Source organism: Eptatretus burgeri, chromosome 1, assembly GCF_056783735.1.
Source record: "Eptatretus burgeri isolate ZD-2024b chromosome 1, Ebu_testis_v1, whole genome shotgun sequence".
Lineage (NCBI taxonomy): Eukaryota > Metazoa > Chordata > Myxini > Myxiniformes > Myxinidae > Eptatretus > Eptatretus burgeri.
The window spans coordinates 36,350,628-36,364,043 of record NC_140961.1 but is presented as its reverse complement, the minus strand read 5'-3'; the positions used below and the strand labels follow the sequence as shown (position 1 = coordinate 36,364,043).

Sequence of the window (13,416 nt, the reverse complement as noted above, 5' to 3'; positions counted from 1 at the left end):
TCTTTTGTCCTTCAACGCTGCTGTCTGTACGTTTCCCCCTATCTTTGTGCTGTTCCTTTTGCTCTCTTGCACCCTGATCAGTTCTATGATCCAACTCCTCGACAAGCCTTGACCTTATATTCCAATAAAATAAAAATAAATTAAAAAAAAAAGGACTTTGCGTTGAAAGATCTCTTTAAAGAAAAAAATAATCCCTTTCATTGCTTCTCTTGCATCGTGGTTCTTAACGTTTTTTGCAGCAGTGTAAATTTAAAGTGAATAAATGTAAGTTTTAAGCAGTTTCAGAAATAACTCTCATTTTCCTTTGAACAACTGACATTGGTGAATATGGCATCAGCAGTCTTCTCTGGTTGCAGAAGTTTTGATTCAAACACATCATTCACATCAATGTATAGGTCAGGGGCATCGAGGCTTCAAAATTCTTCGTTTTATTTTGTCACAACGAATAGCTCATTCTTCATCACAACCCGTTTGTTCTTCATTACAGCACTTGCACCTCGAAGCATCAACACCCCGAGTAGTTGGTACTCAGCCAACAATGTTGACGACTTCATTTGGACAAAGGCAAAGGCTAGGTCCGTCGCAACCAGGAGCGTCAGGATGTCTCAGTTTTGTTTCTTGCCCAATATTTTACCTTGCTCAAATAGCTTCATATTGCAAATTTAAATAATTCTAATTTTTTTTTTTCCTCTAATGACACAGAAATAGCATTTTGGCAAGGTCTGCCTTCTCATCCTGCTGGCACACCAAGGCTAGATCGGGAGAGAAAAGTGAAAAAAACCTGTAAAAATAGTGTCATGGTTTTCAGGTAAAACCAAACAGACCAGACAAAAACCAGATGAGAATGGTAAAAACAAAGTAACTACCCAAGCAGAAGGATCCCGAGGAGAAATGCAAACATGACCATCTCTATGTCTTTGCCCAGCACATCCACACTCTACGTCATACACCTCCCTCGCAATTACGTGTGTCAATAACCTCAATGCAAGCTGTCTGTTTGTCATCACCTACTTCTTACGTACGCAAAAACGGCAGAATTAAATCTTATGTATATCCTTTACGGTACATTCGCTTTCACTTTGCATTTAACCTGCTCCCTTAAACCCCAGTACTGTTCTACTTTTTTTTTTCTCCCTGGCATCTTTCCCCTTTCTTGGGAAAAAAAAAACCAAACAACAAAAAGCACATGCATATCAAAAGAAAACATAATGCAAAAAGACAATAAGGAATCTAAATTCCTTGTCTCATACCTCTTTGAGATGGGCTCCAAGAGCTCCTGGCCATCATGATCCAGTGCTGGGCATACACCTGGGATGATGGTGGCATCAAAGCGACAGTGCATTGGACTACGTTGGCCCATCTCTTTTGGGGCCTGAATCGAGGGTGAACCTCGAGGACTTTGTTTGGGAACCAAGTGCACCACAGGACTCGAACTACCTTGCACTGGCAGGCTATTCTGGGACAATTTATCTCCCTTAACCTTGGACTTTACACCTTGGACTTCACAATCTGCTTGGTGTTTGCGGTGGACGAGATTGACTTGGGACCGAGTTGCTGGATTACGCTTCTTGCTGGAGCTTTGTTTTGAGGGGCCATGAGATTGCAATGTTGGAGGTGACAAAGACCGTTTTCCACTCGTGAAGTGCCCCACTTCCAGTCGGTAGTTCTCTTTATAGTCTTGTCTCGGAGAGGAGTAACCCTCCGGAAGAGGTGGTTCAATCAATTTCTCTCGCTTGCGACGATGATCTGGAGGTGGGCTATCATTGTAGTTGGAAGGCGATGGTCTCCGTTGGTGTTGCTGGTGTGGTGGCTCACGGGGATGGTATGGTGGAGGCCGACGTGGTGGTGAAGCTGAGCGGCCATGCCGATAAGACCCAGGGTGTGGCGAACGAGGCGAGTAGAGTGGAGAGCGAGATCGGGAACGAGGGCCGTATGGTGGTGAATGATCTGGAGGTGGTGGGCGGTATGGCCGTGGATTATGGAACATGCTTTGACCACGATATATCCTGGAAGGCCGGTAACCACGGCTCAAGTATGGACGTCTTGGGTATCGACCCCTGTAGCGATTCTGACTGTAATAGGGAGGAGAGTTTCTAACTGGTGAGCGTGAGTAGGATCGAGATTTTGACCTGAGAAAACACAAAGCAGTTGATTGGAATATGCACAATACATGGTTATCCATCACTATCCTTTGATAAGAATAATAACTAGAGTGAAGTCCATAGCACATCATCGCAAATCCCCACGCTTCCCACCAAAAGCAAAGTTTAAAGATGGCAAAACGTTCCACCAGGAATGACTCAATATCAAATTTAGAGTTAAAAAATTATTTTCCTGTTTTGACCTCTGTCAACTCGTCCCCACCGTTGGGGCATGCACCCGGGGACAAAGATTTTTTTTTTTTTAAATAGTTACCTCCACCACCGAAGGTGAAGGAGGTTATGTTTTCACCCCTTTCTGTCTGTCTATTTGTGTACAGGATATCTCAAAAAGTTGTGGACGGATCTGGATGAAATTTTGTGGACATGTTCAGTGGATGACAAGGATGAACTGATTAGATTTGGGTGAAGATCCGGATCCGATGACTAGATCGGACAAAAACGATATAAAGCACGATATCTCAAAAAAGTTATGGACAGATTCTGACGAAACTTGGTGGACAGGTTGGGTGTGTGGCAAGGACGAATCGATTCGATTTTGGTGAAGATCCGAATCCAGATCTGTATATGAGAATTATTTAATTTTTAAAGTGATTATTCACCATTGAGAGATTAGGCCAAACACGATATAGTCCTGTATTGCATGAGATTTCAAAAATGGATTGGACCCGATATGTTCTCGTGGATCAGGCATTACCTGGCGGAGGTATGCGCTCCACCGAGTGCCCTTCTAGTTACATATTTAATGCACTAATGATGGTTGCATAAACAAAGTTTCATTACAAAAAACACTTTTGGTCCATTAACCCTGCAAAATGATTGCCAACTTATGTTGCTTTGTCTGTGCTCTATCCTTCTTATGCTGACCATCAAGCAACGCAGCAGCATGTTCCATTTTTAAAGTCTTTGGTGTGACTCCAACGGAGCTGGAACCACCGACCACCCAGACTCAGATTGAACGTCGATGTTACAGTGACAGAAAAAAAATAAAGAAAAAAAAAAGAAGAAAAAAAAAAAGGCAAAGCACAAACTCAGAACCATGATCTCCTATCTCAAACAAGAAAGCATTTGTCACCACTTATTTCAAAAGGGACATTTGGAGATCAAATCTTCACATATCAATAAACGATAATGGCACTCGATACAGCGCAAACAAACAACCACCAGGCTGAACAGTTTATGGTATGTATCTCACTGGTGGTGGTCGTATGGCAGCTTAGCTGCCGGGGTAGCTATCATTTCTTGAAGCGCGACTGTCGCTGATGCAGTGCCCCTCTACCAGTACACACACTGGAACTGGTACTCATTTTTCCGACCTCGGAAGGATGACAGGCCGAGTCAACCCCCTGGTGTATTAATTCAGCGGCCGATGGGGCTTGAACTCAGGACCCTAGGATCCCAAGCCGCCACCCTAAACACTGAGCCAACACCAGGCTCTGTATCTCACTGATCATCCAGATGCAGATCCGGCCTTTAACCAAAATCTAATCGGCTTGTTCTTGTTACCGATGCAACTCATCCACCAAGTTTTGTCACAATCAATTAATAACTTTTTGAAATATCATTCCAAGTATCAATTTTTGGCCCAATCATCTCTCAAGAGCTTAAAAATATTCTCGGATCTGGATCTTCACCAAAAATCTAATCAATTTGTCCTTACCACACACCCAAACTGTCCACCAAGTTTCGTCAGAATCTGTCCATAACTTGTTGAGACATCCTGCTCACATACAGACAAACAAGGGTGAACACATAACCTTGTCCTCCTTTGGTGGCAGAGAAAACAATACAAGCACAAATCGCTGCAGAAACATTGGCTTATTTACAAATATGAACCACAAAAGAAATAAATAAATAATGAACAAACCGACAGAGAAATGGTGATATCAGTGTTGGAGACCGAGTTAAAGGAAATGTCTACGAGAATAAGAGTTAACAGCAATCCGTCAGTCGTTAGGCCGACATAAGAGCGTCCAACGATCGGGTACATTGCATGCAACTTCCCTCAAACTCGAGTTGCAACCTGCTTATTGGGGGCGAGTGCAGATCATCATGTCACGTAACCTGCTCGTTTTAAACAGACATGCTGTACGAGGAATGGAGAAACACCCAAAGCCATCTATAAGCAAACATCAACGATGTCGAAACACACGCAAGCACAAAGATAAAGGACAGATTCATCAAGACGCACAAAACAAAAGATCCTGCCGTAGTAACGAATAAAAGGGAACGACAACAAATGAACATCACCTGCCTTACACAGAGCACACCTGCAGTGCACACAGAATGCGGTGCACCTGTCGTGGTTAAAAGTAGAAACACAAAGATTGAAAGGTTTTCAGCAAGGAAATACCTTTCTCGATGCAGACAATAAACCTTGGCACGACACGCTTACCAAGCCTCGGCAGTTTGAGCTTACTATCGAATCAGCCAGAGACAGCAAAATGAAACAGATGGTTATAGATCACCTGGTCCCGCAAGGGGATGGCCATTGGCTCTGAGGGGCTATTACCTTACAGAGCTTCGGAAAAAAAAAAAAAAAACTCCTGCGAAGCCGATATCATTTTACAAGAATGACGACGATGACAACAGCAGAGGTAATAACACACTTTGACAACACATTTCATGAAAGCACACCTGTGACATCAGCAGTACTTTAATGCAAATCAAAGGTGCCATGAACGAGATGGAGGTGTCCCATCAAGATGAAGGTGTATGGTATGGTATACAAAAGGACAAACTGTCGGCTCAAAAGCAGTCTAGCCTTTCAAGAGAGCAATTTTCCCAGGAGTAGAAATCTACATGCAGAAAGGGCCTATTCCTGTACAAGACTCCATGGGACATTTTACTTCCTCACACAATGCAGACAGGAAAGCGAGCAGCTACATGTATAGAAGGGATGCAACTCGGTTGGCAGCCCAAACAAGAAAACGACCACATTCAAGGTTAGAATCTATTTTTTTATTATTATTATTATTATTATCTGAGATGCTCTCTGAAGGCGAGCATGCTTCCTCCAACCTCATAAAAGTATAGCAGTGCAGCGTCTCCTCCTGGTCCTCAAAATATTCCGACACAGCATTCATGACTTTGCCATTACCCCCAAAAGACATGTCCATGTACGCATGCTCACCTGTGCTGGCTCGGGCCGGCGTGCCTTCACTTGCACCCAATAGGGATCTACTATGCCGACACCGATAGGACAAAAAAAATGGATGCTCGTTTTGCAAAATCATACGTTGGCTTTCCCAAAGCGTTGCCATCAAGTATTGTTTTTTTTCATTCCTTTTATTGTACTCACAAAACCAAAGTTTATCAAATGCAGAGTTCAGGGATAACTTTGAAAATAATCATGTACATCGTTGGTGTACTTCAATCTTCATGATGCAAAGTTTCTCCACATTAGGATTGGCGGCATCTTTTGGATAAATCACAATCACAAGGGCCGTTAACAATGAACCAATCATTTTCTCAATAAAAAAACACACATACTCCAGAGACACACACACACACACACACACACACACACACACACACACACACACACACACACACACACACACACACACACACACACACACACACACACACACACACACACACACACACACACACACACACACACACACACACACACACACACACACACACTATCAGCCTATGTGAAGAGAGAAAACAAAGGGTAATGACTGTGTAGGAGACCCTCCGCAAATTTAGACCATCTTCGATCGTCCAACCTCGGCTCTCTCCTGATATGTGGTGAGTTAACACCACCATTCCAGGTGGCTTGGTGTCAGTCCTTAGACAACTGTCCAGGGTCAGGTCAGCAACAGCCATTTCTGACACTTCAGCTGTTCCCCAATCTGTTACAATCCCAACCGAGATTTCCCCCAGCGGATCCTACTCTCTGCTGGACTCGATCACGTCGAACTTCCCCTCTAACCTTTCCTGCTCTTCCTTAGATAATCTACTCTAATCTAAGAAAAGAAAAGCATCCGATTCCAACTTGAGCCAAAGACAAGTCATGGGAATGAAAAAAAAATCACCCATTTCAAAATGTCTCTTTTGACTGAATTGACCAATCAGGTAAGCACAGTGCACAAGTGCAATACTACATCATTAATCCCTGCGCAATTGGCATCGCCGGGTCACGTGACTGTACGTCACGAGAGTCGTAGTCGTTGCAGCTGTTAAAGAATGAACATTGTCAGAATTAGGGTTAATTACCTTATTAAAGTATGCTCAAACAGAATTGAAGGTTTGAGCAGACTTCGACATGGAAATCAAACCCAATTCTGACATTGTTCATAACTGAACAACAGCAATGACGACTACGCAGTTCAATAGCCAATGTCACGACGCACAAACCGCCCATAGCAGTCAAAGCCAGGGCCGGCTTGACCGCCAATCATCAATGTGGTGAGGTGGTAAGCAAATGTCACGTGGTCTGTAGGATGGACACAATGAATCACAAATGACACAGAGGGTGAGGATATGAAAAAGGCAGCTGGTGAAGATCGAGGGTTGGGTTGAGAAGGCAAGATCATGAACCTCACCTCTGCCTTTTGCGCATGCTTGACCACAAGCGCGGTTCGGATGGAGAACGGCTGCGTTTGCGAGGCATCGTGCCTATTCCGTACACGCAGCTGCCTAAACTGTCACATGATACACAAAGCATCCAATTATCATCACCTTAACATTGTTTTCAATGGTGCAGGAGTCATAGTTGCAAATAATAATAATAAAACAAGGAAACAAGTTTTTTTTGTGTGTTTAAGAAGGCTAAAAGGAAGGGACCAGAAGATAAACTTACCCTGCTGGCTGAAGGTTCGTAAGAATCACTTTTTCTGAGTCAAAATAAAAATTCTCCTTCCCCTCGTCTTGTGTTATTTACATCACCTTCACAAACCTGCGTGTACACACACACACACAAACACAAATATAGAGGAGGTTTGGGGGGGGGGCAACAGAGGAAATAAACAAAAGAGGAAAAGTAATAATAAACGAAGAGGACAAGAGGAACAACTGGAATAGTAAGAATGTGTCATTAAAGAAGTCAGATTGATGGGCCTGTAAGATGGAAAGTTAATGTCAAACATGTGAGGGATTAAACGATATTCAAATTATAGTTATAGTAGCCAGGGCTCAATCGCAATTTGGTAGCGTGCTCGCCAATGAGCCATTGGGTATGGGTTCTCTCTGTTTGACACAAAATATTCCACTGTCTCTGTCTCGCTCTCTCTCAGAAAAGAGGAGGCAATTATGTCCCTGTACCCTCCCTTTTGAGGACGGTGTCCCTAAAGGTCACGTTCTCAAATCAATTCTGCTCTGTACATGCAGCATTGAGTGGAAAACGTTTCTTCTGCAGTAAAAAAAACCCATTGCACCATTTTGCAGACTGAACTCCACTGCGCAGGATAGTTCTTAACGCCTCTATCAGGCAAGCTGCGGCAGCATCTTCTCGGCCGGGCAAAAATAAAAAAAATAAAATTGATACAGCAAATCATCTACTTGCTCCATCCATCTTCGATCTATCAAAATATTACGAAAACTCTCATCTTGTATGTATGCATGTATGTATGTATGTTCCCGAAATACAGCCAAAACGGTACACGATAGCGCAAAAAATTTTCGGGCCACCTTACTCACCATTCTCCTGCGGTGTGCAGTATCAAATTTCGTTCAAATCGTGCAACGAAAAAAATTATTAAAAAAAAAAAAAATCAATTCAGGATTAGTCAAGTACTCTTCGGGAGAATTTGATCAATGCAAACAACCTCAGCGGTATAGTTTGCTGGAGCTATCTTTTTTTTTTTCTTGAAATGATTTTTTTCATCAAACGCTGTCACAACGGGAACCCAACGGGTTCAAGGGTCGTCTCGTCCTTATAGCTTACTACAATTCACTGAATGGTGTTTGTCACGTTACTCCTCCTACAGTTCTGGGTTGATCACATCCAGACTTGCTACATATGATCAGCAAGACCCAATTAGTGTATCGGGGTTTTTCATCCTTGCCGGTGGCCTTGGCAGGGGAGCGGGAGGGATGCAAATTCTCTATTCCGGTGTGCATAATGTATCATCACCTCCAAGTGGGGGAGGGTATTAAAAGTCTCCATTATTTATAGTAGTGTTCCTGTCCCCACATTTTCCAGTGAAGTGAGGTGTTTTGAATAATAAGCAGTAGGTATGTTTTTGGTTCATGCACATAACCCAGGTTATTATTTTTTGGCTGTATATAGCTGTTAGTTACCGATACACCGCCCAAATAAAGGTTTGCCTCAGAAGAATGGGTTGCATGGTTGGAACAAGATCATCCATAGGGCGGGTACTCTGCAAGTGTTTTTCAATGCAAGAAAGACTCATTTCCCCACTTTGTTCTTACATAAAGATCAGCTGGTAGATCCAAAAATGTTCTGCATGGTCAGCTTCGGGAAAACGTGTGGTCTTTGGAGCTCTTAGGGCTCAATGTCACCACAACCTCTTTTGGGCAGATCACATCTCCACGCTGGCTTTCGTCGTGGAATTATCCGCAGGGCCAAGTCTTTCCTTTGCTATCCTCATCTTGAAATGATGTACAAAGCCTTCATCCAAAGAGTCATAGAACATGGCTCACCCTATAGACGGGTGCTGCTCCGTTCCATCTTGCCCAACCTCAAGGCAATGAAATGCAAGGCCTTCAATGCAAATTGAAATTCCCGACAAGATAATGAAAAGTATGCCCCTTGTTCACTGCAGGCAGGTTGGTGGCCATACAACTTTTTAACAACCCACCACCACGTCATGGTATCGAGCGCCCCCCCCCACCACCACCACATGGTCTCGAACACCCCACACCACATCATGGTCTCGAGCGCCAACCACCGCCACGTCATGGCCTCGAGCGCCTCCAACCACCACATCATGGTCTCGAGCGCCGCCCGGCACCACGTCATGGTCTCGAGCGCCCCCCGGCACCACGTCATGGTCTCGAGCGCCCCCCGGCACCACGTCATCGTCTCGAGCGTCCCCCGGCACCACGTAATCGTCTCGAGCGCCCCCCGGCAACACGTCATGGTCTCGAGCGCACCCCACCACCACGTCATGGTCTCGAGCGCCCCCAGGCACCATGTCATGGTATCTAGCGCCCCCAGGCACCACGTCATGGTCTCGAGCGCCCCCTGCACCACGCAATGGTATCTAGCGCCCCCAGGCACCACCTCATGGTCTCGAGCGCCCCTTGGCACCACGTCATGGTCTCGAGCGCCCCTCGGCACCACGTCATGGTCTCGAGCGCCCCCCACCACCACGTCATGGTCTCGAGCGCCCCCCACCACCAGGTCATGGTCTCGAGCGCCCCCCACCACCAGGTCATGGTCTCGAGCGCCCACCCCACCACCACGTCATGGTCTCGAGCGCCCCTTGGCACCACGTCATGGTCTCGAGCGCCCCTCGGCACCACGTCATGGTCTCGAGCGCCCCTCGGCACCACGTCATGGTCTCGAGCGCCCCCCACCACCAGGTCATGGTCTCGAGCGCCCCCCACCACCACGTCATGGTCTCGAGCGCCCACCCCACCACCACGTCATGGTCTCGAGCGCCCCCCAGCCCCACGTCATGGGCTCGAGCACCCCCCCACCACGTCATGGTCTCGAGCGCCCCTCCACCACCACGTCATGGTCTCGACCGCCCCTCCACCACCACGTCATGGTCTCGAGCGCCCCCCAGCACGTCATGGTCTCGAGCGCACGCCACCACCACGTCATGGTCTCGAGCGCCCCCACCACCATGTCATGGTCTCGAGCTCCACCACCACGTCATGGTCTCGAGCGCCCGCCAGCACCACGTCATGGTCTCGAGCGCCCCCACCACCACGTCATGGTCTCGAGCGCCCCCGGCACGTCATGGTCTCGAGCGCCGCCCCCCACCACTACGTCATGGTCTCGAGCGCCCCTCCACCACCACGTCATGGTCTCGACCACCCCCGGCACCAGGTCATGGTCTCGGCGCCCCCCACCACGTCATGGTCTCGAGCGCCCCCCCGCACGTCATGGTCTCGAGCGCCCCCCAGCACCACGTCATGGTCTCGAGCGCCCCCCAGCACCACGTCATGGTCTCGAGCGCCCCCCAGCACCACGTCATGGTCTCGAGCGCCCCCCACCACCACGTCATGGTCTCGAGCGCCCCCGCCACCACCACGTCATGGTCTCGAGCGAACCCCACCACATCATGGTCTCGAGCGCTCCCCCCACCACCACGTCATGGTCTCGAGCGCACGCCACCACCACGTCATGGTCTCGAGCGCCCCCACCACCACGTCATGGTCTCGAGCTCCACCACCACCACGTCATGGTCTCGAGCGCCCGCCAGCACCACGTCATGGTCTCGACTGCCCGCCACCACCACGTCATGGTCTCGAGCGCCCCCCACCACCAGGTCATGGTCTCGAGCGCCCCACGGCACCACGTCATGGTCTCGAGCGCCCCCCCACCACCAGGTCATGGTGTCGAGCGCCCCCCACCACATCATGGTCTCGGCGCCCCCTGCACCACGTCATGGTCTCGAGCGCCCCCTGCACCACGTCAAGGTCTTGAGCGCCCCCCGGCACGTCATGGTCTCGAGCGCCCCCCAGCACGTCATGGTCTCGAGCGCACGCCACCACCACGTCATGGTCTCGAGCGCCCCCACCACCATCTCATGGTCTCGAGCTCCACCACCACCACGTCATGGTCTCGAGCGCCCGCCAGCACCACGTCATGGTCTCGGCGCCCCTCCACCACCACGTCATGGTCTCGACCACCCCCGGCACCACGTCATGGTCTCGAGCGCCCCCACCACCATGTCATGGTCTCGAGCTCCACCACCACGTCATGGTCTCGAGCGCCCGCCAGCACCACGTCATGGTCTCGAGCGCCCCCACCACCACGTCATGGTCTCGAGCTCCACCACCACGTCATGGTCTCGAGCGCCCGCCAGCACCACGTCATGGTCTCGACTGCCCGCCACCACCACGTCATGGTCTCGAGCGCCCCCCACCACCAGGTCATGGTCTCGAGCGCCCCACGGCACCACGTCATGGTCTCGAGCGCCCCCCCACCACGTCCTGGTCTCGAGCGCCCCCCACCACCAGGTCATGGTCTCGAGCGCCCCACGGCACCACGTCATGGTCTCGAGCGCCCCCCCACCACCAGGTCATGGTGTCGAGCGCCCCCCAGCACCAGGTCATGGTGTCGAGCGCCCCCCACCACCAGGTCATGGTGTTGAGCGCCCCCCACCACCAGGTCATGGTGTCGAGCGCCCCCACCACCAGGTCATGGTGTCGAGCGCCCCCCACCACCAGGTCATGGTGTCGAGGACCCCCCCGGCATCAAGTCATGGTCTCGAGTGCCCCCACCACCAGGTCATCCTCTCGAGCCCCCCCCCCACCACATCATGGTCTCATGCGCCCCCACCACCATGTCAAGGTCTCGAGCGCCCCCCGCGGCATCACATCATGGTCTCGATCGCCCCCCGGCACCAGGTCATGGTCTCAAGCGCCCCCCACCAGGTCATGGTGTTGAGCGCCCCCCACCACCAGGTCATGGTGTCGAGGACCCCCCCGGCATCAAGTCATGGTCTCGGCGCCCCCGGCATCACGTCATGGTCTCGAGCGCACGCCACCACCACGTCATGGTCTCGAGCGCCCCCCGGCACCACGTCATGGTCTCGAGCGCCCCCCAGCACGTCATGGTCTCGAGCGCCCCCCAGCACCACGTCACGGTCTCGAGCGCCCCCCAGCACCACGTCATGGTCACGAGCGCCCCCCAGCACCACGTCATGGTCTCGCGCGCCCCCACCACCACGTCATGGTCTCGAGCACCCCCCCCCCCCCCCACGTCATGGTCTCGAGCGCCCCCCAGCACCACGTCATGGTCTCGAGTGCCCCCAACCACCACGTCATGGTCTCGAGCGCCCCCCAGCACCACGTCATGGTCTCTCCCATGTGTTACTGCACCCCTTGAGACCCTGTTCCCACCATTCACCCATAAATTCTCCACCTCGTGAAGTTTCCAATCCACATGTTCATTGTTCTCCCGATGATCCTTTGTGCCATTTGGTCCTTTCGCCCTTCCCCCCTTGCTATTCTGCTCCTCCACGAGTTTCGAAATGTAAATTTAAAAAAAAGAACCTGAAGTATCGGAGATAAAACCTGATATATTAAGTTGATGTCGATAAAGCACAGGTTATGTTGAACCAAATAACCTCCTGCTATGTCCAGCAGAGACGTGTTCAATTACCAAGCAGCTCGCGAGCGCTCGACAAGCCAGGCGTTCCTCACCAGCAGTTTGGAACCGAGCGCTCCATCGAGTGCTTAAGCCGCTTGGCGAGCGCTCCACAATAAACTTGGAAAGGGAACACACACACCTGGTTTACATGTAAACGCTCGAAGCAAACGTGCTGACGAGGTGAGGTTGTGCAACGTGCAGGAACGTAACTCGAGGGAGTAAATTATAATGATCACACATTCCGCAGTTATCAGATTGTACAAGTTTTCAACAAACGAATCAAAAATGAATGACGCACCTAAACGGACATGAAAGGGCTCTTGATGTCCGAGTCAAGGCAGGATTTGTCCGAGTCAAGGCAGGATTTGTCCAAGTACGAGTACGATGGAGACTGGAAGTCGTCCTGCACAGTAGGCCGAACTCACTGTGCTCTGAACACAAATAGCGCACAGCACAAGAAATGAAAGGTCATCAGGTAAACTCCGACTAACATTACAATTACCGACTAACTACAAACATTCCTGAGGTAAACAGCACAAAGACTTGAGCGTCGACGACAACACTCACACAAGGCCGCTGTAACCAAAGATGGAGTGAATGACGAGCGCCCACTCGTGGTCACGACGTCAAAGTGCAAGAAGCGAAAGAATACATCCGGGACAAGTGTCGCGTCATCCGGAACACGCCCACCTACATCCGGGGCGGACTAACGTCGATCCGGAGCACGCCCATTACGTACAGGCCACGCCCATCTACATCCGGGGCGGGCTAACGTCGATCCGGAACACGCCCATTACGTGTGTGTGTGTGTGTGTGTGTGTGTGTGTGTGTGTGTGTGTGTGTGTGTGTGTGTGTGTGTGTGTGTGTGTGTGTGGTGTGTGTGTGTGTGCATGTGTGTGCATGTGTGTGTGGTGTGTGTGTATGTGTGGTGTGTGTGTGGTGTGTATGTGTGTGGTGTGTGTGTATGTGTGGTGTGTGTGTGTGCATGTGTGTGGTGTGTGTGTGATGTGTGGT

The 13,416-nt window shown here is 49.8% G+C and overlaps 1 protein-coding gene across 11 annotated transcripts in view; it reads right to left on the bottom strand.

The window, feature by feature from the left end:
- Positions 1-13,123, bottom strand: part of LOC147034244 (uncharacterized) — a 54,388-nt gene extending 41,265 nt beyond the window's left edge. For 4 of the 11 annotated variants that reach the window (XR_015057630.1, XR_015057629.1, XM_085879153.1 and 1 more), the window contains exons 1-5: positions 12,970-13,123; positions 12,701-12,833; positions 6,973-7,068; positions 6,716-6,814; positions 1,251-2,129 (exon numbers count right to left, since the gene is read on the bottom strand). Coding sequence is in view for 9 of the 11 variants with exons in the window: in XM_085879153.1 (XP_085735279.1) it covers positions 1,251-2,129; positions 6,716-6,783 (947 nt within the window). In the remaining 2 variants the exon portion in view is untranslated. The other 7 variants (XM_085879202.1, XM_085879224.1, XM_085879210.1 and 4 more) reach the window with 5 other exon arrangements.
- Between the last annotated feature and the right edge of the window lie 293 nt (positions 13,124-13,416).